The sequence below is a fragment of the Notamacropus eugenii genome, chromosome 1 (assembly GCF_028372415.1).
Source record: "Notamacropus eugenii isolate mMacEug1 chromosome 1, mMacEug1.pri_v2, whole genome shotgun sequence".
Lineage (NCBI taxonomy): Eukaryota > Metazoa > Chordata > Mammalia > Diprotodontia > Macropodidae > Notamacropus > Notamacropus eugenii.
Genome location: NC_092872.1, coordinates 404,873,772 through 404,900,444, shown reverse-complemented (window position 1 = coordinate 404,900,444; position 26,673 = coordinate 404,873,772). Strand labels below are relative to the sequence as shown.

Here is a 26,673-nt window from a genome sequence, read left to right as displayed (position 1 = left end):
GTTCTTTTTCTTGTTACTTTTTTTTCTTGGAATATGGTTAATGTGGAAATTTGTTCTGTATGTCTATATATATTTGTAATGGGTTTTATTTTTCTTGTCTTCTTGATGAGTGCGGAAATGGGGAAAGGGAGGGAGAGAATTTGGAAATTAAAAAAAGGTGAATTTTTAAAAATGGAGATGATCCATCTACTGGCTAATATGGCATTTTTTTCATTCTAAAGTTCAGAGATGAGGAATGGTTGCCCACTCTCCAGGATATCATATTTGTACTCTCCAGAATATCATATTTGTACTCATTCTACCTTGAGTGTTCACATCATAAGAAAAGCAAAGAATGAGGCAGCATGGAACAGTGGGAAGAGTACTGGATTTGGAGTCAGAGGACAAGGGTTTAAATCCTGGTCATGCTATGTGATCTTAGATAAGTCATTTAACCATTCTGGGGCTCAGTTTCCTCATTCTTCATAAAATGAAGCATTGGATTTGATGGCCTCTGAGGTTCTTTCCAGCTCTTAATCCTGATAGGCCACCATCAGGAAATCTCAATGACTGTCAAATGTGCCAATGTGAAAAGCTGACCGTATACCTCCCAGACCCAGAGCGACAAAACCAAACAGAACAGAAAAATAATGTGAATGTGACTCTTCTGACAAACCAATGAAGTAAAAGTGACAGACACACTTAATCTTATCCTCTCAAGCCACACCAAGCGAATTTCCTTGTCTCAGTCCTGCTGGTTAGGCATAATATACCTTCAAATATGAGTCAATCAACAAGCGCTTATTAAATGTCTATGTGGAAGACATCATGCATACAAAGACTGAAAATGAAACAGTTGTTGTCCTCAAAGAGTCTATATTCTGATATGACTTTTTTCAAAATTAAATTTTAATTTTTCAATGGACAAGTATTGATTTTCTCCCCCTTGCACCTCCAACAAAAGAAAAATTCCTATATTAGTCATATTCAAAAATGTTCATTTCATTCTACAATTACTTAGTCTATCACCTATCAGAAAGTGAGTAGCACTCGTCATCATTGATCTTCTGGAAACAATGGCTGCTTCTGGCATTGATAGTCCTTACAACTGACAACCCTTGATGGAGGCTTAAGTTTTGGCTCTCTCACTGTGTGAATTAGGGGAAGTTATTTAACTTTCTGGGGTTTGTGTTTCCCTATCTGAAAAATGAAGGGTAAGACTAGATGATTTACCAGGTTTCTTCCAGCTCTAAATGCTATACTTCCCCTCCTGCTTCCAAAATGAAGCTTACACTAAGCATGTGAAGACTTCCCCTGGCAGAATGGCCCAGAAGAACAATTTGTTCCAACAGTTATGAAGCAGGCACTGTAAAGTGCTTAGAGTTTGGTCAGGCATTGGAGATGCCAAGGCCATCCCCATTGCCAGCTGTCTTGACTTTTGTCTTGTCACTGGACTTCAATGACTCAGGAAGAGAGAGTGAGGCTGATGACTTTGTGCCTCATGTAAATCCAGTTCACACAGGATTTAAGACATTACCCTGTGATGTCACTGTTCTTCAAAAAGGAAGGACAAACAACTGCCCCTACTTCCTCTAGTGAAACTTCTGGAGAAGTAACATTTTTAAACTCCAAAACCCCTCTCTCATCATTCCACCAAAGCATTCACTCTATGGCTTTGCATAGAATGATCTGTACTTTATATATAGTATGCCTATGTATATTCTGTTTTTCAGCAACAGTGCTGCTTGTAATCATCTAAAAGACAAGATGAATGGTTTTTTGGGGGGAATCCTAGAACACAGTCTTATACACAGATAGATGCTTTTTTGTGACTAGATTATTTTGTCCTCTTCTCCAGGTCAAATAATCCTATATTTTTAAAAGTCAAAAAGTGTTAAGTGCCTTTTGTGTACTGGGTGCCATTGAGGTATAAAAGTAGAAACCATAAGAATCCCTGCCCTTGAGCTCTTATTTCAGTCGGGAAGACAAAAATATCCATACACAAAATTAGAAAATTGCCTAAGACTTTGTCTAAACAAGTTACAGGTTTTCTTATAACTACTCATAGGATAATAGATAGAGCTAGAAGGAACTTCAGGGGCCAGAGTCCAACCCTCTCATTTTACAGATTAGGAAATTGAGGAACAGAGAGGTTATGTGACTTACCAAGGGATACACAGCTACTAAGTGTGCAAGGTGAGATTTGAATCTAGGTCTTCCTGACTTGGAGTCCTATCCATTACACCACAGTGCCTTTCCTATTTGTCTGTTCCAGCCAAACCAGACAACATTCATCCCTCATCCATAAACTGTCCTCTCATCTTTGTGCCTTTGCTTGCACCATCCCTTATAGCCTCAGAACAGAGCTCGATCATTTGTCTTTTGAACTCCCTCTCTTCCTTCAAGGCCCTACTCAAATACTACCTTTTTTCTGAATCCTTCCCCAGCTCCCAAAGGGAAAATTCATTCTCAACTTCTCTGGGCACTGTGCCTTTATACAATTCTCTATCCCATATTTGTGTACATGTTGTATCCTCTCAATTGGACCTTAAGCACTGTGAGGTAGCATTTGATTCATTTTTCATCCTTATGGCCCCCAGAACTTAGCACAATACTTTGTATTGCCTAATAAATACCATTTGAATTTAATTAAGTTGTGGGCACTGCCTTTAAGTACTATATGCAGAAAAGGTAGAGATTTTACCCAACACAAATTATCTTTAGAGCTATAACTTTTGTTACAAATATTGAGAATTTAGCCCTAACTAGAATCCTAGCCATAAACCATGATTTAAGGAAACACACTGGAAAACTCCTGAAAATCACAGCTTTTTAATCTGCTTAAACCCAATGGGTGGAAGAAACAAAGAGGGCAAAGTTTCCCCCTTAAGAATTTTGTTAGGAAAACAGGTCATTGGTATCCTTTCATAGGAGAAATGAAGTCCCCCACCCACCCCTCCACCTCCACAATGGAAAAATTCCATAAAGTAAATCTTGCATACGTATGCATGCCACACGTACACACACACACACACACACACACACACACACACACACACACACACCTCAACCCCCTCATGCCCCCTTACACAAGGGATCATTTCCATTTCCGAATTTTGTAAATGGAAAAAAAAAATATATATAAAATCCATCCAAACAGTGACAGATACAATGAATGACAAAAATCCAGTTACATTTACAATATCAATGAACTCATAATAAAAAAGGGGGGGGGGAGTTTTTCTAATTGGCACTAGGGGCTTAAAATAATAAATGGCAAAGGCCTTGTTAAAAAAAAATCCAACTGGGCATTATCCTGAATCACCAAAGCACGCAAAGAATGCTTGGTGTGCATGGAAAATGGAAGGGTGGTGCTCTCTCTGGGATCAACATAAAATATTTGAAATTCCCTTCACTGAATCCCTCCCTGGCCTGGCTGGCTCGTCCTTCCTTGTTTTGATCTAAAAGGAGAATCTTCTGATGAAGGGAGTATGCGTAGCCGCAGCAGCAGCAGCAGCAGCCGCAGCAGCAGCAGCAGCAGCCGCAGCAGCAGCAGCAGAAGCAGAGACAGCTCTGAAGTAAGTGGAAGGAAACCAGAGCCGCTGCTACCTCGCCAGCTGCATGACTGCGTGTCTTGAGCTGGTCTTAGTGGCTGGAGGGGCTGGTGAAAGAAACCCAAGAGCAAGTGTCTGATAAGGGAAGCGGGATAGTCCCTCTTCTGTTTGCCATAGGTGGAGAAGGAATCAAATCAAATAACCAAATCAAAACAACACCTGATCAAAGTAAACAAAAACATCTTGCACTAGGGTGTCTCCAGGGAAAATCACTATCTGACTCTACTTTCACATTAGCAATGAGCTTGTTGCCCCAGAGATGTCACGTAGAACTGGGACTAGTAGGGAAAACTCTTCATGTCATTGGGAATGATGCTCATTGGTTACTCTCTGGGTCTGCACAAAGCCAGTGGGCCTACAGAGAGCAGAATATTGTCAAATGGAGGAAAGAACACGGAATATAGAGGATGAGGAAATGAATTTTCTCTCCTCTATAGTTTATTAGCTGTATGCCATTGGGCATGGCATTTCCCATTTCCAGGCCTCAGTTTCCTCCTCTGCAAAATGAGGGAGGTTGAACTAGGTGGTCTCTAAAGCTTCTTCCAGATCTAAACCCTATAAGATGCCCAACCACTCACCATCACTGTCATCACAAAGGGCTGAGGTGCCAGTAGAAACATGGGGTGGGTTCAGAGGCTAGGTTGTTTCCTTTACTAAGAGGTGTTGTCCTTTGGTTAGGACTGAGGCACGTTGGTAGGAGGTTAAGATTGACGGGGAAAATGGGAGGAAAACTTATTTTTGCAGCAGTTGGCTATGCTGCACCAGTGGTGAACAGACTTAAGTCGCTTGGGGGGCTGTGGTTGTCGGCAGCCTGAAACTCACTTTAAAAAAAGGAGAGAGAAACAGGGATCTTGAGCCCTACTTGTATAGTTATGATAAGTTCAACTGGTACCTTAATGTAGTTCAGCCAAGTGCATATCCCCAAAGTGTGATGTTAGGGTGGACATGGGGAGAGGCCTGACAGCAGAAGCAACATGGTATCCCTGGGCAAGAAACCAAATGCTTTCTCTCTCCAAAAGGGCTTTCCTCACCCTCCACTTACTTCAGATTGATGCCTAGGAGGAGTGAGCCAGGTAATTGTCCTAAGGATACTGAGAATCTGTCACTCCTAGACTCTCTTGTGAGACTCTGTAAACTGTTGGAACCCAAATCATAACATCCCTTAAGCCTTCCTGATTGTTTCTCAGGGAGTGATTTCTACCCCTCCCATCCCCACCGCTACCCCTACCTCCCTTCCTCAGGGCAGGGAGCACCATGATTCTTGGCACTGGCAGTGGACTTTCTTCCTAATAATACTCGATATTGTCTTTTCAAGAACAAAAGAAGAGAATATGTAATCTGGAATTCCGCCCCCCCGCCCCCCAAGATGGGAGTATGGTGTGGGAAGAGAAACATTGGTGTAACAACTACCCATTCTGTAACTTCAACCAACAAAACTGAATGTCAACTCTGATAGAGGGAAAAAAGAAATATATTCGTTAGAGTGATGGGTCTGGGATCCTGCATTGCTGTCCCTGACAAAGGGAGTTGGAGTCACAGGGTTACTGCATCTTTCCAAGTTGAATCTTCTTCCAGGCCTCAGAAGCTGTGAAAATGCAGGAGTCCAGGATTCCGGCCACTGTGAAAGTGCCTCCAATGATGGCACAGATCTAAAACAAGAACCACACAGAAGTTAAAGCCAGGAAAGGACTTCAGAATGCATCTAGCCCAAGTCTAGCCCCATTTATTGTACAGGTGAGAAGAGAGAAATCTGGAGAGAAGTCAGAGAATCAGAGATGCAGAATTGGAAGGAACCTCAGAGATCATCTAGTTTAACATCATCATTTTATACATAGGTAAACTGAGGCTCAGAAAGGATAAGCAACTTTTCCAAATTCACATGAGTAATAAAAGTGGCAGAGCTGGGATTTGAATGCAAGTCAACTGAGTCCAAATACAAAACTTGTTCTGTTTGTTGCACTGTGCTGTGATGTGAGATGATTTGCCCAAGTTGCATAGATAATTAGTAATAATGGAATAGAGACTTGAACTTGGGGTTTCTGAATCCCAGTGCTCTTTCCATTAAATAATTCTGCCTGGAAATGAACAATGATGAATTAAGTCATTTCCTTACAAACTCAAGTTTGGGTTTTTGTGTTCAGTGATGGTACTGCTTGTAAGCACTTAGAGGATAGAGTAATGTACCCAAGTTATACGTTTCAGTGGAAATGGGCATAGATCCTGTGTGAAGCAGAAACCCCCTAAGGCACAATTAAGAGAAGTTTTTCGGATAAAATTGTTCTGCCCCTTAGAACTGCCTTTGTTTTATGAACCAGATCCCTTCAAAATATAGTATAGCTTGGAATAGTGATAACCCATGGCATCTCAATGCCCATGTGCCTTTTGGAAATTTGGTCACCACATTTACCACCATTATCACTGAGCCAAGTGCAAGGGGAAGGAAACAGTGGGATTTTGGCAAAATTAAGGAAATCCTTCACTTCCTGGCTTGCATTCCAACATTAGAAGGTGGTAGGAATACCAATCTGCTGTGACAGGAAAGTCCACAAAACAAGGTACAACAATATAATAGACAGTTGCTGCTTAAATTTATGAAAGGAAACAAACTGATAAAGCCAGTAGAACAGAAACAGTATCAAGGTAATTTACAGTTCAAAACATTAACTTGTTCTTGACATGACTGGCCTTTCCTTTTTCCCAATCATGCATTTGTCTGATGACATGATATCCTTCATGCCTGCAGTTCATGACTGGTCTCTGCAGTCTATTCACATCCAGCACAGGACTCTCTCCCTTGCCCTCTACATGACTGGTAGATGACCTACTGCTCAGCTGATAGACACACAGAGTCTAGAGAGATCAAGAGGAAGGACTTCAACACTATGGTGAGGACAAATAAATTGAAGGGATGATATGGAAAGGAACCTCCTAGGGAACAGACATGAATGGGCTGTGAACTTCGTTAGAAGGACAGGCATCAAAGTGATTTTCAGATCACAAGATATTGAAGCAATACTGGTTTAGTCTCCTATGCCATTTATTTCATGCTTAGATCTGGGATCTTATCAATGTAGGGATTTGCTACTGGTTCAGAACAGAGCCGATCCATGCCTTCTCATGCTGTGCAATGACAGCCCACACTCTCCTACAGATCTTCCACAGAGGATGCATGCCATGTGCTAGAGGGGTTCTGGGGGTCATGAACCCCTTTGGCAGGCTAGGGAAGCCAATGGACTGGTTTTTAAATGTGCAAGATACAACACACAGGATTACAAAGGAAACCAATTATACTGAAATACAGATATAAAAACACTGAAAAAACAAGTTCATGGTCACCAGGTTAAGAACCTCTGCTCGACAGGCGGACTTCAGAAAACCTGGAAAGATTTGCATGAACTGATGCTGAGTGAAGTGAGCAGAACCAGGAACACTGTACACAGTAACAGCAACACTGTGTGATGATTAACTTTGAAGGACTTAGCTTTTCTCAGCAATGTGATGGTCTAAGACAATTTCAAAAGACTCATGAGGAAAATGCTGTCCACATCCAGAGAAAGAACTATGGAGTCTGAATGCAGATTGAAGCAGACTATTTTTCTTTCTTTTTGTTTTTTTCTTTCTTGTGATTTTTTCCTTTGTTTCTAATTCTTCTTTACTACATGACTAATGTGGAAATATATTTAATGTAATTATAAATGTGTGGCCTATATCAGATTGCACATTGTCTTGGGGAAGGGAAGAAAATCTAAAACTCACAATCTTATATAAGTGAACGTCAAAAACAAAAACTTAACTAAATAAATATTTTTTTTTAAAAAAGCACCTCTGTTCTAGACCTTTCTGCATTTCATGATGGGGGCACTCAGGCTATCCCATCAATGCCATTATTCCTGCTAAGTGAGTGGTGGACCTCCTTTACCACTCATACATTTCCTCAATAACATACCCAGTGCAGGAGGGGCCATCATCTATATCGTTTTGACATTTTTTTAGATACCAACATAGCTTGTAGTCATCTAGCAAGTTGTCCTTTTCCTTCCTTTACATGCATGAACCACCTGTTTGTATGGCCATGTGTCAATAACATATATTTCTCATACTGCTTCATGACTATAGGTAATCATTAGAGATCTACTGCATCCTTCCTGTGCCCACCACACGTCTCCATTGCCCTCTGGGTTGGATGAAGCTGTGATTCTTTAGAAATTATGGTGTTTGAATGCTATAAACATATGGCATTGGCAAAACATTTAAGTTAAGAAAGATGGATATTTATAGTGAGGAGCATCTTGGGATCACTGAAAACATGACACAATTTCTCAAATACAATGCTCTCTTCCTGTCTTCCTCCCATTCAATTCTTGCCTCAACTCATTTTGTACTTGTAGTGCCTGACCCAATGTACTAGCTCAGTGGACTGGTTCTCCAGCTACATATTTTAGTCTAGACAACATTCATTTTTCATTCATGAAGTTTTTCCCACAGCCAAACTCAAAACAGATAACTCCACTAATCATGGATCTCATGGAGAGATGCTCTGATGATCTAGTGATGCAATCAGCTCAACATCCAAACTCAAACTTTTTCCTGCATCCAATCAGCACAATGCCATCTGCAGTCAGGAATATGTGGAGGGCTCACCATCTTCAGGGAATTGTCACCTAAGCACTGTAAAAGAAATCCTCTATAACAGTGATGGTATACCTTTGACAAGTATATGATTCCCTGTCCCCCCACCCCCACCCCATTTGAGTTTACAAACCCCTTTCCTCATAAAACCCCTTGAAATGGACAGCAGAAATACTGCCATCCCATTTTAGGTATGAGAAAAATGAGGCTCAGATTTAAGGGATTTGTCCACAGTCATAAGGTTAATAAGCAGCTCAGTTGGGACTTAAATCAAAATATTTCCAGTCTGAATCCTGTGTATTTTTCAATTGATACACATTTCTGTTTTTAAAAGTTCCTCTTTTCTATTTCTCAGAACACTGGGCTAAACCAATGAAAAAGAACAGTTTTCTAACATACATAATTGGGACTTGGAATTGGCTGAATGGCCAGACCCAAGGTATAGTCATTAAGGGATTTCTAAGGGAGTACCCCAAGGATGCCCTTAGCCCTGTGCTATTTGACATTGTTATCAAAGGACATGGATGGAGATGTAGAGAGCATACACAGAAAATTTGTAAATAATATAAAAAAGGGAAGGGAAAGCTAATATGTTGAATGACAGGCAAGATGCAAAAAGATTTTGGGACACTGATAGGTCAGTCTAATAGGATGAAATTTAATGGGTATGAATGTAAAATCCTACACTTGGATTAAAAAAATTTAACTCTAGTAAATACAGGATGGGGAATGAGTCACTAGACAGCAATTTGTTTGAAAAAGACCTGGGGGCGGGGGATGTCCCGAGGGTATTAGAGTTTGATGAAGTTATCAAAAAATTAACACCTTCTTTGTGGTTGTTCTGTAGTTTTTCATTCATGTCTGACTCTTTATGCCTCCATTTGAGGTTTTCTTGGCAAAGACAGTACAGTGATTTGCCATTTCCTTCTCCAGCTCATTGTACAGATGAGAAAACTGAGGCAAACAGGTTAGTCACTTGCCTAGGGTCACACAGCTAGCACATGTTTAAGGCCAGATTTGAAGTTAGGAAGAGGAGTCCTCATGACTCCCCGTCTAGCACTCTAACCACTGTACCACCTAGCTGCCACAAGTTCATCTTAGGTTGCCTTGATACTTAGTATTACATCTAGACTACCACATCTTAGGAAAGACAAAGTGGAAAGGATCCAAAAGAAGGGAAATCAAGATAGTAAAAGGACGAGAGATCACTCCACATGAGGAGTAGCTGATGAAACTGGGAATACAGAGGAGAGACTTGGTAGGGGCAGCAGGGAAGGAATAGGTATCTGAAGGGCTGTCAAGATGATATTAGACTTGTTTTGCTTGACCCTGCAGGGGAAAATTAGGAGCATTGGAATAGGAATTACAGAGACAGATTAAGTGGGTGAAGAAAAACTTTCTAACCATTAGAGCTTTTCAAAAGTGGTTTGACAGATAATGAGTTCTCTATCACTGGGATCTTTGAGTAACATCTGTAAAAGTGCTTATTGAGGATATTGTAGTAGTTCAGGTTCAAACTGGACAAGATGACTTCTGACATTTTTTCTTTTTGCATATGTGATCCTCACCTCTATTTTCAGAGAAAAGCAAATGTTTTATCCAGTTAGTACATCAGAATTAGGGCATTTATAAATGACAGAATCTCAGACTTTCTCCATTCTGCTACAATAGCTTTCTCTCCTTGGAAGTAGCCTCTGCTGCCTTTCTGAAGCTCTGAGTGGTCATTTCTTCCTAGAATTTTCTTTTTTATTTTGAGGCATTCAGGATTAGGTGATTTGCTCAAAGTAAGTATATGGGGCTGCATTTGAACTCAGATCCTCCTGACTCCAGGTATACTGCTCTATCCACTGCGCTACCTAGTTGCCCCCCAGAATCATCATTTTAAGCAATGTATTCAGGCCAGTCACATCTCTGTTCCTCTCCAGGATACCCTTCTGACTCTCTGAATGTTTTCCACCATTCCCTTATGTAGATACTTTCCACTCCCTCTCAGTTCTCTACCCCTCCTCCTGCTTTTCAGCTCTCTTTTTATGTGTTGTTTCCCCCACTGGAATGTAAGCTCCTTGAAGTCAAAGATTTGTCTTTTTTACTTGAATTTACATTCCCTGTGCACAGCCAAGTGCTTGGCACACTATAAGGATTTCAGAAATGCTTGTTGACATGGCAAGACCACAGAAGGGGGAAAATGGGGTCTATGCTATGGCTTCCTTGACAACTCTCAGCCACATAACTACCACCTCCCTCACGTGGAAGATGAGCAATCCAAATCTGACCAAGAATACAACAGTGGGCAGACCATGGAGCCAACTTAATGGAATCACTGGTGCCAAGGAAGACAGACTTAAAGAAAAAGAAAAAAGACAAAGTGAAGAGGATAGGAAAGTGTATACTCAATTGGGGTTTATTTATAAAAATGGTATTTCCATGAGATGAGCTCAGTGAATCCAGGCTTCACAGAGGAGTTTTAAGTGGCACAGCTGGCATTCCAGAAACAACAGTCCAAGAAACCAGAGCAGCCACTCGGGGTGGTGGGGAAGATTGACTCTCTTTTTTTTTTTTTCAGGCGGGCAGGGCCTCTCCTTTCTGGTCTGTCTCTCTACCACACCCCAGAGCATGATGCTGGGGTACTTTTCAGGGGAGATGACGGCAGGGGAGCTGGTTTATTTCAGTCAACTGGATCAGATGACAGGAGATTTTACACCACAAAATGCTTTTAATGCTTGCATCAGAGGATAGGAAAATTTGACTTAAGTGCAGCGATGCAAAAAACACACACACACATCTATATTCATCTGCACACAATTTTGAACCACTGAGTGCTTATGACTCACACACACCTGGCACTTGCTTTGATCCCTCCTTCCAGCCTTCATGCATAGTTCAATTTGCTCAGAGCAGAAAGGAGCCAATGCATGCATTTGTTTCTGGATAAGAGACATAAATGACTCTGTTCAACAAAAACAATAATGATTTGCTGTCTCTCATAAATGAGGATGTTACAAATGACCCACCATCAAAGGTGAAATGCATTTTCAGTAATGAGGATGGGACTGTACCAGTTCACTCAGTGTAGATTTTTAGCTGCTTTACTTGGCCCTGGGTGTGGAGGAGGCAGAAATTCAAGAGTCTGAACTGCAAGATCTATGGAAGAACCACAGAAGCCCAATATGCAGATTTCTAATTCTCCCACATTAACTTTGCTGTGACCTCTGCGTGTGACCAAAAAAATTAAGAGGGACAAAAAAAGAAGTAATAAGTTTTAATGGACATTTTATATGCTGGAAATTACAAATTCAAACATAAATAGCATTTAAGTATGCTTACTTTGTTTTGTTGATAGTTAAACATTTACAAATTATTTATTAAAAAGATGAAAAAAAAACCCAAGGTGTACATAAAGAGAGGGAGCAGCCAGGGAGTTGCTGAAGCTGATGACAAGGAAACAAACAGAGATTTAGATGCTAATACACGGGAAAGAAAATAAGGTACATGTGGACTGTTGGGAAATGGAAGAGACAGTGTAATGCTAAGGAATAATACTGTCCTCTCCCGACCATCAATTCCCCCAAGAACCACCATACTGAAAATCTTGCTATAAGTCTAGGTGGGCAAAGGGGTGATTTCTGTCTTTACAGTTACATTTATTTTTTTAAAAGTTCATGTCTAAGGGGAAGGAAAGGTCTGTAAAATGGGTGTGGGGATGACGTCTTCCAACACCCTGACAGCCCTTCATAGCAGTAATTGTTCTTGATTGAATGGCTTGAATGTGATGCTGCTATGTTATCTCTTTATATATACTTACCCCCAATCCTTAGGGACTGATTTGCTTCTAGCTCAAGAATATGTACTAGACTCAATGGTTCTGGTTTGGATAGGCAGCAGGATAGGTTACTCTGGGTTAATTCTGGTAACATCTGGTGAAGGTGGTAGTACTAAGTTTTTAGGTAACTACAGTTCTAGCAGTTACCACCCTAGAACAAATTTTAAATCTTGGTGGGCTCTCTAACATCACTCCGTACCAGCTTAGAATCATATTCCCGATGCTAGGCCAGAATTTGTCCAGAGGTGGGCAGAAATGGGGAATGTAGAGGCCTGGGGTTTGCGGGCTGGGGAGTGAGGAGTAGGGTGGGACAGGTAGGGGGAGACACTGCTTGATCATTTAATTTATCACTTTGCTAGGTCATGAAAACCTACTCTTCCTCTAAGCTTCTCTGGAGCTTAGAAATAAAAACAAGTAATAGAAGAAATCTCAGCTAAATTAAGTCCTATAAAAAACAAGCTAATGTCATTTCAGTAGAAGCAACACTTTGTTCTCACAAAGCATCTTTCTTCTAGAAAGTCCCCAGCCTTCACCACACTTCACTGCTGCAGACAAGAACAACTCAATAGCTTGAGATGAAGTCAGCTTGTCTATTTCAAATGCAAGAGGGTTTTCAGACATTTTAATGAATACTGCTAATTTCTTAATACATGAAGTGATTGCGTACCAGTAACATTCTATTTTCCACATCTATCTGCAGCTCTTTTAAACTGTATGACCTATAATGATGTTATACAGTTGTGAAACTTGAAATGCCATTGATTTACAAGCATATATTATCTATTTTGTGCCAGACACTATGTGCTAGAGCAGTGGGCATAAATACAAAGTGATACGGCCCCCTGCCCTCAAGTAACTTTGATTCTGTGTTCTGTGATACATATTTACAGAGGAATAAATAAAAGCCATGTATTTTAAAAATATACTACATACACAGTGATGAAGGATGGGATCAAGGGTGGGTTGTAACAGCTGAGGGAATCATGAAAGGACTCTCATAACCCAGAGGGCAATGGAAAGACATGGTAAGTGTAAATTGAGGCAACTAGTTGGCTAGGCCTGGAGTTAGGAAAGCTTAAGTTCAAATCCAGCCTCTCACACTTACTAGCTGGGTGACCCTGGGAAAGTCACTTAATCCTGATTGCCTCAAAAAGAGAGAAAGGAAGGAAGGAAGGAAGGAAGGAAGGAAGGAAGGAAGGAAGGAAGGAAGGAAGGAAGGAAGGAAGGAAGGAAGGAGAAGAAAGAAAGAAAGAAAGAAAGAAAGAAAGAAAGAAAGAAAGAAAGAAAGAAAGAAAGAAAGAAAGAAAGAAAGAAAGGAAGGAAGAAAGAAAGAAAACCCCATGGACAGTACTGGAGTGCTATAGTCCATGGGGTCATGAGGAGTAGAACATGACCAAAGACCTTAACAACAAGGGGTGAGTAGTATTATCCTATATCCAAGGCTAATTAGTGTTCTAACAGACCTGTTAAGGACATGTATTACCACAAAAGAAAGTGTGTCTATCACATAACATGGGTGAAGAACAGTAGACATACAGCTCAAGGATTAGGCTGGCAGCTATGAAATAGCCTCTAAGTACAATGAAAGCATTCCTCTGTTCTACAAGAAGCCTTTCTCCAAACCTTCTTAATGCTACTGCCTTCCCTCTCTTCATTATCTCTATTTATCTTGTTAATATCTTGTTTACACATGGTTGTTTGCATGCCATTTCTATTAAGACTGTCATCTTTTTGGGGCTGGGGCTATCTTTTTGCCTTTTTTGTATCCCCAAAACTCAGCAGTTTCCTGGCAAATGGTTGTCTTGACTTGACTGGGAGGCCCCTCTGTAGAGAGTGAACTCCTTGTAGCTGGGGAAACAGACCACAAAATCCACACAGACACAGAGGAGTTGCATTTTGCAGTGGTGGAAGGAGTCATGCTAGTGAGATCACTGATTTATCAAAGTATTGAAATATTTTAAAATAAAAGTGGAGAAAAAGAAGTTGTATCAGTTTCATCAGATCTACATAGCATAAATGTAAGATATTATAAAGATAAGAGCCAGGGGAGGAGGGGGTTAGGGTGCAGACAGAGTAGAGGTTTGGGGGCTACAGAAAGACACTATTACTGCTGGGAGTCCATGAGACTGTGGCCCTCGGAGATATCTCCTTATCGAGCTGTTCCAAATCTGTGTGTTTTGGCATCTCCTGATGCAGACTTGAAGAGCCACACAAAGAGAAGAATGCTGACAGCACCTTTTGTTGCCAGATGTGGAAGAAGGGTGACTGGTGTCCTGCCCCAGGTGTGAGCCCAAAAGCTCATCCCTTTCCCTCAGAATGGCTCCTTCTCTTAATTGAATTTGCTTGAAGAACTCCACAAATCCCAATCTTTAGGAAGCATATACCAATTCAAGTTCCTAACAGGATCAATCCTATTACATTCTAAGTTTTGCTACTCAAATTTCCACTTAACTAGAGATGTCCATACAGATGGACAATGCAGACGTAAAGTATGAGAGAACAGGTTATTGGAGAAAGAAAAATCAACAGGGTTTAAATTATTCATCCTTCTACCTCCTAAAACACACACACACACACACACACAGACACATGCCCCTTAAGCATTTTAGAATGTGAGTTCCTTGTGAGAAGGGATTGTGTTTCCTTTTGTGTATTTCTCATGCTTGGCACATAGTAGGTGCTTAAGCATGTAGCACATATATCCTTTAATGGCTGACTAGACTCCAATTCAGAAAGACCACTGCAGGTTACAATTCCAACGGAGCATATCTATGTATACATACATCAAAAGTAATCTCTTTTCCCTTAGGACATAATCTACAGGCAGATTATACTCGGCTCAAATATTTGGGGGAGTCAGATGGGGAGAATAGTATAGAATATTGGCTTTGGAGACAGAAGACCTGAATTTGTGTCCTGGTTTTGCCACTTGCTAGCTGTGTGATCCAGGGCATGGCTGCAATCCTCATCAAGCCTTAATTTTCTCATTTGTAAAATGGGGACATACCATTCCTTGTTTTAACTCTCTCATAGAATTAACAAAACAGTATCACAGACCACAGAGGTCAGTCATTTGGTTATAAGGACCAAATGAAAAAATGGATGCAAAGTGCTTTATGCGTGAGAGATAAATGTAAGCCATTGTTAGACTGAATACAAGAATGCATGTTCATTTCCTGATCTTGAGTTAATTTTTCTATTTCTGATTTTACTGTTTAAAAAATCCAAACTGGGCTGAACGGGCAAGATAAGGTCTTCATGTTCATTCAGAATGCAAAGGTCATTCAACTCAAATTAAGAATGTCCTGCTCAGGTAGCAAATATTGAGCAAATACTGAGTGTCCCAGTTGCGGAATGACAGACTAAATGGGCCACTACAAGCTGTGGGGTGGAAAACCCTATTACAGATGATGATGCTAGAACCAGATTTGGATAGAGGCACACATGGTTAAACAGCAGAAGCAGTGCTGGATTTGGAAGCCGAACATTGGAGTTGGAGCCCTGACTTTCAAATTGGGTCACCATTGACAAGTCAGATACCCTCCCTCAGTATCTGTTTCCTCATCTGTAAAATGGAGAATATCATCCTTATACTACCTACAACATAGGGTTGCTATGAGAAAAGTTCTTTTGTAGACTCTAAATAAGTTTCTATAGAAATGGGAAATATTACAATTATTATTAGAGTTTTCCTTGTAATATACTAAACCTTAACATAACTGTTAGCTTGGTCCCCAAAACACAGAACTCAATTATGGCCCTACTAAAGATCTAAAGGCTGATTAATGATTTTCTAGATTATCTGGGATCTCTCTGTCCCCTCCACCTCTTCTCCTATATATTCCTGCCATTTCAGTTCCCAAATTTACTACCTGTGTGACCTTGAATGAGTCACTTAAGCCTATGAGTCTCATTAACCCCATTTGACAGGGGGAGAAAATTAAGGTACAGAAAATACTTTGTATACTATATGTACACATACACACATGGGTATAGAAATTTATCATTATTGTTAGTATTAGAAAGACAGTTTGGCATCATGGACAGACAGCTGGCCTTAAAGTCAGGAAGACCTGTGTTCAAAAGTCCCACCTTGGACATAAACTGTGTGACTCTCGACAATTCCCTTAATCTCTCAGGACTGTAGGAAATTCTCTAAGCACATTTATTGCAGAAAAGGTACCAACCTACAACTCTGGAGTTTGCTCATCAGGGATTTCCCAATACTAATGAAATGACGGTTCTTATCCCTAGTCCCTATTATAGTAGTGACTTTATAGCTTAGGGTGCTTCCACTAGATACTGGCAAGGAAAAAGCAAAACTTAATTTAAAGAATCCACAATCTCATCAGCATGGTTATTCCCCTTACCAGGAGAGATTCTGAACCTCTCATTCTAAGCAATTACTTTCAGTCTTTCTGTAAAACCCCAATGCAGGGAGGGTATTGCTAATGAAATGCACTGTGGGCCTTCTGGGTTTTGGGGTTTTTTGGTAAACGTCACTACGGATAGCATGACTTTGGTCAAATCAGGCCATCTCCTTATCCATGCAAATATCATTATTCAAAGAAGAAAGGAAAACATAAGTGTGTTTAATTCTAATGCTTATAAAAGATGATGTCTAAAAATCCTATGATTCTATGAGGGAGGAATTTGTGACTTGGCTAATATAAGGTTTTGGGATTATTGGGGATTTCATTTATCCACACTATCTGGGTACTCCATTTCCCACACCCCCCTCCTCTTAATGTGGATTGGTTGTAAACACAATGTTTCCCAGGCAATAAAATCCCTTCCTCTTGAGGGGAAATCCAGGGTGAGAAAAACATCAGAAACACCCACTGGCTTTGGAAATGCAGTTGGGTAACCACACCCTACATCCCCTCAACCCTGGCTATTCCCACTCCTCATTCCATCCCACCCACATCTAGAAAAGTCCACTTGTAGGACTCTCAGCTGCCTTCCCAAACATGGTACCAAAATGTCCAATATGAGTGGCAGCTCCTCTGCCTAAATCCATTCTCTCCCAAGCCCTCTGAAAACCTATTTGTAGACAGCAGAATTTTGGTGACAGTTGGGCTGGAGGTGGTTTTGTAAACAAGTACTAAATAAAAGAGAAGAGGCAGCAGGTGCTCCCATTTCTTGCCCCTCCCTATTCCTCCTTATCCCCCTCCTTCCCCCAGACTTCACTTCCACTCCACCCCCACCCATGGAATACAACATCTGCTGCTGCATTGCAAGAATGGAAACATCTGAGGGCTTCTGAAAGTCACAATGGCTCCATCTGCCACATGCAGGCGGATTTATTTAGTGGGCCAGAAGGCCTGCTCATTGACAGCTGACTCACTGGTTGCCACAGTAACCTGGATGCCAAAATTTAAATCAGCACTTTTCTGAAATATTCCTGATAATGCCAGGAGAGGCTTCCCTGAAGAACGACAGGGATGCCCGTTAATTATTTTTGTTCTTGTTTTTTAACCACCTCTATCTTCCTCTTAGCCTTCCAACTGAAATCATAATCAACTGATTTAGACTTGGTTCCTTGGACATCACAGAGGTCAACCCTCTCATTTCTTCAGAGGAACAAACTGAGGCTCAGGGAGGTTAAGTGACTTGCCCCACAGTCATGCTGGTAAAAAGTACTAGGGATGGAATTGGAGTCCAGGTCCTATGACACCACAGCCAGTATTCTTTCCACTGGGTAATGCTCTAATCCACAGCTGTGGCCAATAATACTGATGAGGGCACCTCTCTTCTTCCTCCTCTTCCTCCTCCTCTTCCTCTTCTCTCTCCCTCTTTTCTCTCTCCCTCTTCCTCTCTCTTCTCTCCTCTTTTCCTCTTCTCTTTTTCTTTCCTTCTTCCTCTCTCTCTGTCCCTTTCATCCCTCACCCCCCCATCCTTTCTTTCCTTCCCTCTCTGGGTGGTCCTTAAGTAGCTTATAAAAGCAGAGCTAACTTGGGTCCTTGGGCCAATGTTTCCTAAACTGGTCCTTGTGCTTGTGACTGTACTAAGGAGATGAACAGCAGGGGAGCAAAGAGATCAGTTAGGTTCCTCTGTGGCAAAGGAGAGCTGCTCCTGCAGATCCAGTAACCTGGGTGGCTTTTCTTATGTGTCAGCGTCTGTACTCTGTGCGTGTGTTTGTCCCTGGGGAGTAATGGACCTATACAGCAAAGTGATGAAGGTCTTAAGGTACAACATACATGAAAGAGCTGGGCAGTGATGACACTGTGTCCCAGGGTCAGCAACACCTGTGTTCTCAACAATACTTTCTGATACTGGTCCTGCCTGAAACAGAGGGAGCCAGATCGTGGCAGTTAGAGGTTGAAGGATCCTGGCAAGAGTGTCCTGCAACCTTTCAAAGTGAGACAAGTGTCTTTTAAGAAGCTAAGCCCTGAGCAGGTGGCATGTTAATTTAGGAAGCCAAAGCATCACTGGGGGAGGCCAGGGAGCAACACGAGAGGTCATACAACAACAGCAATTATAACAGATGATGGTGATAGCTAGCATTCACATAAACTTACTGTGTGCCAGGCACTGTGCTTGGTGCTGTACAAGTATTATCATCTTTGTACAAACCTATTTGTTTGATTCAAATATTGTAAATCACAGAATCTAAGTTGGAAGAAACGTCAGCGGCATCCCACCTGAGCCCCTCTAGGACAAGTGGTCATACAACATGTGAAAATGTTTAAAAAGTAAAAAAACCCTATGAAACAGTAAAGTATCCTCATCATCAGGCAGCATGGCATCATGGAAACGATAATAATAATGGCTAACAGTTATATATAGTACATACTATGTGTCAGGTGGGACAGTGGGTAAGAACTCTGGGTCAGGAATCAAGAGGACCTGAGTCCAAATCAAGCTTCAGACACTTACTGTGTGATCCTGGGCAAGTCACTTTACCCTGTTTATCTCAGTTTCCTAATCTGTAAAATGAACTGAAGAAGGAAATGGCAAACCACTCCAGGATCTCTGCCAAGAAAATCCCAGATGGGGTCACAAAGAATTGGACACAACTGAAACAAATGAACAACAAATGTGCCAGGCACTGCGCTTAGCATTTTACAAATATTATGTCCTTTGATCCTCCCAACAACCCTGAGAGATAGGTGCTATTATTAGCCCCATTTTAGATGAGAAAATGGAGGCAGACAGAGGCTAAGTGACTTGCCCAGGGTCACACAGCTAGTAGGTTTCTGAGGCTGGATTTGAATTCAAGTCTTCCTGAGTCCAAGCCTGGTACTCTATTCACTGGGCCATTTAACTGCCTGGATTTAAAGCACTGGATTTAGAATCAGGAGATGAGAGTTTGAATCATAGCTCTGACACATCATAGTTGAGTGATCTCAGGCAAGTCACTTCTCTACCCCAAGTCTCAATTTTCTTATCTGTTCAATGGGGCTAATAAAACTTGTATTACTGATCTCATGGGGGTAATGTGAGGAAAGCACACTGTGGGCCTTATGGTGAAAATTTTCTTTTTGGTCCAGACCTGTGATATCATCTCTATCGGGGAATTCCTGGGGAGGAAACTCCCACTACCAAAGTAGAGCAACAATTTCTCTGCAATAGATAAGTCTTAAGAGAGTTGCCTGGGACATTGATATGTAAGGTGACTTGCCCAAGGTACCATAGTCAAAATGTTAGAACCAGAACTTGAATCAGGTCTTCCTGACCTGGAGACTAGCTCTCTATCTCATGATGCCATGCAATATGAATCACCATTATCATTCTTTTTTTTTCCTGGAACTCAATCAATTAAATTCAATTCTTGCTGCCTGGCTCTGTATCCATCGACCACTTTGTGATTCATTATTAACCAGGAGACCATTGAGCGTGACTGGATTTCTAGCAGCTGCCAGAACTCAGTCCCTATGGCTTTGGTGAATAAGACAGTGAATGAGCATGGCATCCTGCCACTCTCACTCACCGTGGTGATGAACCTGTACAGCGGCTGTCGCCTCTCTGTGTACTTCACCGTGATGGGGCTCAGGTCATAGCGAAACCAAATGGCAGGGATGATGCGACCAGTGTGACTATATGCAACATATTCCTAAGGGAAGAATAAAAAAAAAAATGAGACCAGGAAATGAGAATCAATGTTCATGAGATAAGGTGGGGGATTTCTAAATTACTGTTTTGCTGGATGAGTGACTACTAAGAGGCTTTCTCACTCCCACCCACCATTTCTTTCACCTCTCCTTTGAGTGACTGGTGACTTGAGTTCTCTTGCCAGTCATTGCATGGGCAAGACCAAGGGACCATCCTTACATCTTCTTAGAAGCTGACTAACAGCTCCTGGCACCAAAAATACTACTGAGGCAGAGGCAAGAAGGAGAAGTAAAGATACCAAAAGAAAAAAAATCATGTCCGGCAAAGAGGGAAGTTTCTCTCTCCCAGTCCCAGGAATGTCAACAGAGAAGGATCAAGGTCAGAATGGGAAGACAATGGATTTAATCCTGTCTTTCTAAACCCAGAGGAATCTTGGAGGTGTTGAGGATGTGCTAGGTCTGAAGTGGGGTGATCGTAATCTTAAAATCTTCCCCCTTCCCATCTCCCTCCTTGGGCCTTGAAGTGAGGCAGCTAGCCTCTACAGTCACTTCTAGGCCTGATATCCTATGTTTAAAGACCAGTCCTCTGGATATCCATACTTGTGCATCTACTTAGTTAATGAATTGAGAATGAAGAGTTAGTAGTGTCCAGGTTTAGACAACAAAACAACTCTCCCAACCTCTTTTCCACCTTTGAAAGTCACAAACTGAAGAGCTGCTTTTCCTACCTCCAATGTGCAGAGCAGCCCTGGCTCCATGCCCTAGCTTCCATCCGACTCCTAGAAATGTCAACATCAGATGAGCGAGCTGGCCTGCCTGAAGAGCACTTTCAAAAAGGTCTCGGTCCAAAAAGCTTTATCAGTGTTTGGTGACACTGAACAGAAAGACTAAATTCCACCCTGTGAGGCAATGGTAGGGGAGGGTGTTCGCTTTGGCTATAGCACAGGAAGAATCAAAACGCAGAAAGGAACACTCAGGAACCAAAGCTGGCCTAGTCACAGCCATTCCTGCGGGTCTCTTGGCTTAGATGCTGCACTGTTAGCCTCCTCCTAATTCCCTGTGATAAAGGCAGGTACACGGGACCATATGGAAGAAAACATAGAAGTGTGCCAGGTACAGAGTTAACCCTGAATAAGTGAATACTGATCAACTGAACAGAAGCTGTCTGACTTCTGCAGCCATACTCTGCGGTAGGGCAAAGCTGGCATATGTTAGAACTAGAAAGGACCTTAGATTTTTAAGTCTATTCCAAACCTTCTGTTTTATATATGGAGAAGCTGAAACTCAGAGTGGGGAGAAAGGGACTTGCTCACTAATGTTGTGGTCAGACCATTCACCAGAAGACAGGACATTAGGAGAATTGTTCCCTCTCAGACCCTCCTCCCTAAAGTCTGATGCAAGGACCTCTGATTGACAGATGGATAGAGGTTAAAGCACATAGGAGTGACAAACACAATCAGAAGGGATGATCTGGCAGATTAGAGGAGCTAGGCAATTTAGTCTAAACAACAGAGGTCAAAGAGGTGAACTCATTACTGTTTTTAAACACACAAAGAAGCTTTATGAGGAGAATGACTAGCAGTTGTTCTCTGTATCCAAAGAAGACCTGAACAATAGGAAAGAGTCTTAAATTAAAACAGGATAGATTTGGGTTGGTTATGGTGGGGTGGGGTGGGGGTGTTAGCAACTGGAATGGATTTCCCTGAGGATCTTTAAGATAAACTGAAACTAACTGACTATCTCTACTTAACGATCCTGTCCAGCTCCAGAATGATGTGAAATAATTATTGGTAGGAAAATGTCTGTTTTTAAATATACTTTGGGATGGTTTAAGAAATGTTTTTTGAGTGAATTTCATGAACTTGGAATACTTACCTGGCACATAAAATGGAAAGGCTGACCTTTACTTATATAAAAAAAGGATCTAGTTATGGAAGGCCTTCGGGGAAAAAAAATCAAAAGTAGTAGGCGATCCCAAAAGCCATGCTGGGTTATAGAGAACAGTTGCTCTCTATATAATATATAATAGAGAAATTCAACAAACAGTTAATTGCTTACTACGTACAAAGTAAAACATTAAGCTAAACTGGGGAAATAAAAAGCTTAGATAAAATAATTTCTGTTCTCAAGGAGCTTATAAAATGAAAGGGAGAAAGATACAAACATAAAAGAATTTAAAACACAATATTACACAGAAGGATTAAAGAAATGAGCAAAGTAGCAATCTGAGGAGGAAGGCTACCACCAAGATTGGAGGTGGTAGTAATTAGGGAAGGAATGGGACAAATTTCATGGGGAGGTGACATGTGAGTTAGTTTTTAAAGGATAAGCAGGAAATAAAAAACCAAAAGTATGTCATTCCAGGTACAGCACAGGTCACCAACGATTCTAGGACCTCTCCAGACCTCAGGTTCAATTTGGGGTGTCCAGGGTAAGAATGATTAAGTAAATGCAGCTCAAGATGCCATGAGCACATTCTCTACCAATCCAAGGAGGTACCATAAATCAAACAGAAAACCAATTTACCGGGACAGACTAACCAAGCGAATAAAAGATAAAAATAAAATGACAAGACTACTTCTTAGTTTAGCAAAAGAAGGACATTATGAAATAACACTAGAAATGCAAAAAGGTGCCAAACTGCATGAACTTGAACACTAGGCAATAGGGAGACACTGAAGATTTTTGAACAGATGAGAATCATGGCTCCTAAGCTATGCTTTCTGATGTATATAACCAATGCACTATCTTCCTCACATCATTTAGGATCTACCATAGGTTTCAGAATATGGAAACAGAAATTGAAATTGGCTCAACTTCCAAGTTTAAGATTTTCTGATTTTAAAACTAGGTAATTAATGGCCTCAGATCTAACAACACTTCTGAGAAAGCCACATCTTTCTCAAATCTATATACATTCAACTCAGTGTCAGCTTCAGAATCCATACTGTATACCCTAATACAAAACAGCAAATGACCTCCAGTATTGTCTCCTCAGTTATGCTGACATTTAAAGGTACCACTGGCAAGACAGAGATAGTCATCAGGTCTGGGGTCAGAAATGTCCAGCAATTTTTATGTTGTCATGTTAAGGAGACTAAGAATCATGGACATAAAAGTTAAAAAGGATGTTCGTGGTCATCTAGTCTAAACCCCTCATTTTACAGATGGGGAAACAGCAGCACAAGAAGGAAAGGTGATTTGTCAAATTCATAAAGGTAGGAAATGGCAGAGCTGGCATTCAAATCTAAGTCTTCTGGCTCCAAAACTGAATGCTCTTGCCATTATACTACAAAAAGAACAGAGATTCTCAAAACCAGTAGATGGATTTCAACCAAAGAGTTTAAATGGAAAATAATTTGATATTCTGGGTTTCCAGCTCAATAGTATAAGAAAATACACTGGTTCAGTTTAAGAGAGGATGAGGTACTAGAAAGAGCATTAGCTAGGATGTTAGGAGACCTGGGTTCAGACTCCAGGTCTACTTGGCAAATTAAAAATGAAAAGGCTGGGTTAAATGATGTCAAAATTACCTTCCAATTCTGACAACTGTTTTAGGTGGTGGTGGTGTTGTTCGGGGGTGGAATAGAGAGGGAAACTTTGATATGGTTCCTAGTTCAGGTAAAAAATAAACACATGAATACGTAGGGTATACAATATTTTATATACCATCAGACTCAGAAAATGTCATATAAAATGTTATATTTAGGTAATATATTATGTATAGATACAATATATAATTGTGTAAATATATAGCATATAATGTTTTATCAATATTGTATAAACACAATATATAGTTTATAAATATTATATGAACACATAATAGCTTATAAATATATAGATGAATAGTATTGTACATTATGTAAATACAATAATATATCATATAAATATATAATACCTAATACTGCATGACCATGCACTGTATTTTATCTATAAATATGTGATGTCTTTATATAATATGTAAATATTTTACATTATGATAGATAGATAAATAGACAGGTAAGATAAGCTTATAAGAATAGTTTTTTTTGTAGAGGAAAGAACACTGCATTTAGAATCAGAGGACTCCAGGCTTTTCCACTTATTAGCTGTGTGATACTGAGTATGTCATTTCACTTTTCTCTGCCTCAGTTTCCTCACCTATAGAATGAGGGTGATAGACTAGATGGACCCAAAGGTTCCTTCTGGCTTTCAATTGATGATCCTCTATAACTTGCTTTGCCCCTACTGGCAGCAGGCATAAATCTTATTGATTTAGAAATCATTTAGACTGCCTTGTGCCTCTCTGGGTCCCCATAGAGCTCTAGACCCACAGGGGATTGACTTTTTTTTAGTCCATCACACTAAACCTCCTGGAGGGCCTCTCTGGTCCACTCTCTACTGTTGGCCCAATCAGCAGCTCCACTCTTACGCTCCTTTCTCTGCCAGCAGAGGCCGCAATAGTACACTTCTAGAATGTCTGAATGTACCTTAATCAGCCCAGGGAAAGCAGAAAGACTGGCAGAGCCAGGGAGGGGGTCCTTCCCTCTTCCCTTCACTGACCTTGTTGGCTACTGTATATTGGTATGAGTACCGCTGCTTTCCACTCTTATCTTCATACACCGTGGGGACGATCTTCAAGATGTAATCATGGGATGCAAGGGCTGCCGGAAAGATGAAATAAGGAGCACCATTAAATAAGTTAAATTAGAGTTGTGTTTCCTATAATTAGAGAATGTGTGTGTGTGTGTGTGTGTGTGTGTGTGTGTGTGTGTGTGTGCATGTGTGCATATCTCCGGCCTTATATTATGCCTGATTCACTCTGTGACCTTAGGTTCCTCCTTAGTAAAGTGGGGATAGTGATATGAGTCAACTTAATTTTATCCCCTAAATTAACCCAATTAATAAAAACCAATAAAGCTTGTACAAAAAGAAAACACTGAAGTTCTTTAAGTGGTTTAGAAATGATTTGGCAACACTCAGAATTAGCCACTAAGGATTAATGTTCCCAAATTCTCCTCACTACAATCACTTTACTTCATACCTACTCCACCATATAACAATATGATAACAGGATAAAAAGCTAGAAAGACCTACAGAGAGCATCTAGTCTAATCTCCTTAGATTACAGATGAACAAACTGAGGCCCAGAGAAATGACTTGCCCAAGGTCACACAGCTAATGATAAATAAACGGGCTGAGCCCAGGTCTTCTGGTTTTGAATCTAATACTCTTCCTACTGTACCACAATGGTCATTATGGTTCTTCTGGTTTCTTCCAGACAGATCCTTGATACAATAAATTAAGAAACTAGAAAGTTCAGTAGGAAGAGATTAAAGAGGCACTTTCTTTACCTAGTTGGCTTGATCTTATCTCCCTAATTTAATCCAAACAAACCTACATACTATGAAACATTTTTCCCCCAGAGAGAATTTTGCATAAGGAAGGTTTATCTTGGATCTTAAAAAAGGGGTTTTAGTTGCTGAATCATATGCAGACTATCATTAAAAGCATCTCATTTATAAGTAGACACGGTACCTAGCATTCTTGGTTATTTGGGCACTTTGAAGAAACCACAAATGTTCTAATGGATTTGTGGTCTCCTCAGGGTGAATGTCTCCTCCACTGGGGTAGAATCTCCCACCATGTGGGATTTCAGTCCATTTTCTTCCATAAAAGTCACTCTTCAAGATCTGTTAGGATCCTTCCTCTAGACCAGGGGTTTACCAGTCTGGTGAAGTCTATGGAACCCTTCTCAGAATATTTTTAAAGGTATAAAATAAAAAATAAAATACATAGGATTACAAAGGAAACCAGTTATATTGAAATATGGTTTTCAAAATGATTTTCAAAAAATACCAAGTTATCAGACCTTCAGAATCCCTTTTCTATGTTTTATTTATTTGTTCACTTATTTATTTATTTTTATTTTTGCTGGTAACATATTACATTTACTATACCCAACATCATTCAGGTCTTGGTTATCCTTTGAGTCACATAAAATTTTGATTCTCTGAAGTCCATGATCCTAGGATTCATAACTATAGAGCAATACTGGAAGAATATTGATGTTGAATATTGATGTTGGTGGATTTTTGAGTCAGGGAACGGCGGCTGATTCTTAGTATTTTTACCCAGTCCCAACACTCCAAAATGGTACAGTGGAATGTTGTAAATATTTTACGTATCCTTATTATATGTGTTGCCTTCCCTATAGAATATGAACTCCTTGAGGGCAAGGATCATTTTATTTTTGTCTTTTCTGTCTCCAGTAAGTGCTTATTGATTAATTCACTGACCTAGGTTTGAATCCCAGCTCTGCCACATGCAGCCTTGGGTAGAATTGCTTAACCTTTCTGAGTCTCGGTGTTCTTATCTGTAAAATTAGGAGGATTGGACTAAATTATTTCAATGGTCCTTTCCTACCCTAAACCTGTAATCATTTCATCCCTGCTAAAGAAGAAGGAGATAAGGTGAGGCTAAGGACCACTTGTTTTCTTTGTGTTTTGTGGGCTGCATTGGCCAAAGAAATAATTATCTCCTGGCCAGTCCTCTGATGGTTAGCATGTGACTGGTTCTTGAAAAGCAGACACAGATC

At 40.6% G+C, this 26,673-nt stretch overlaps 1 protein-coding gene across 3 annotated transcripts in view; it reads right to left on the bottom strand.

Annotated features, from left to right (window-relative positions):
- Positions 1-2,795: 2,795 nt before the first annotated feature.
- Positions 2,796-26,673, bottom strand: part of ERGIC1 (endoplasmic reticulum-golgi intermediate compartment 1) — a 150,211-nt gene continuing 126,333 nt past the window's right edge. For all 3 annotated transcript variants that reach the window (XM_072630980.1, XM_072630982.1, XM_072630981.1), the window contains 3 exons: positions 24,639-24,739; positions 19,976-20,098; positions 2,796-5,242 (listed from right to left, as the gene is read on the bottom strand). In XM_072630980.1, coding sequence (XP_072487081.1) covers positions 5,135-5,242; positions 19,976-20,098; positions 24,639-24,739 — 332 coding nt within the window. In that variant the 3' untranslated portion in view covers positions 2,796-5,134. The remainder of the gene's footprint in view (positions 5,243-19,975; positions 20,099-24,638; positions 24,740-26,673) is intronic.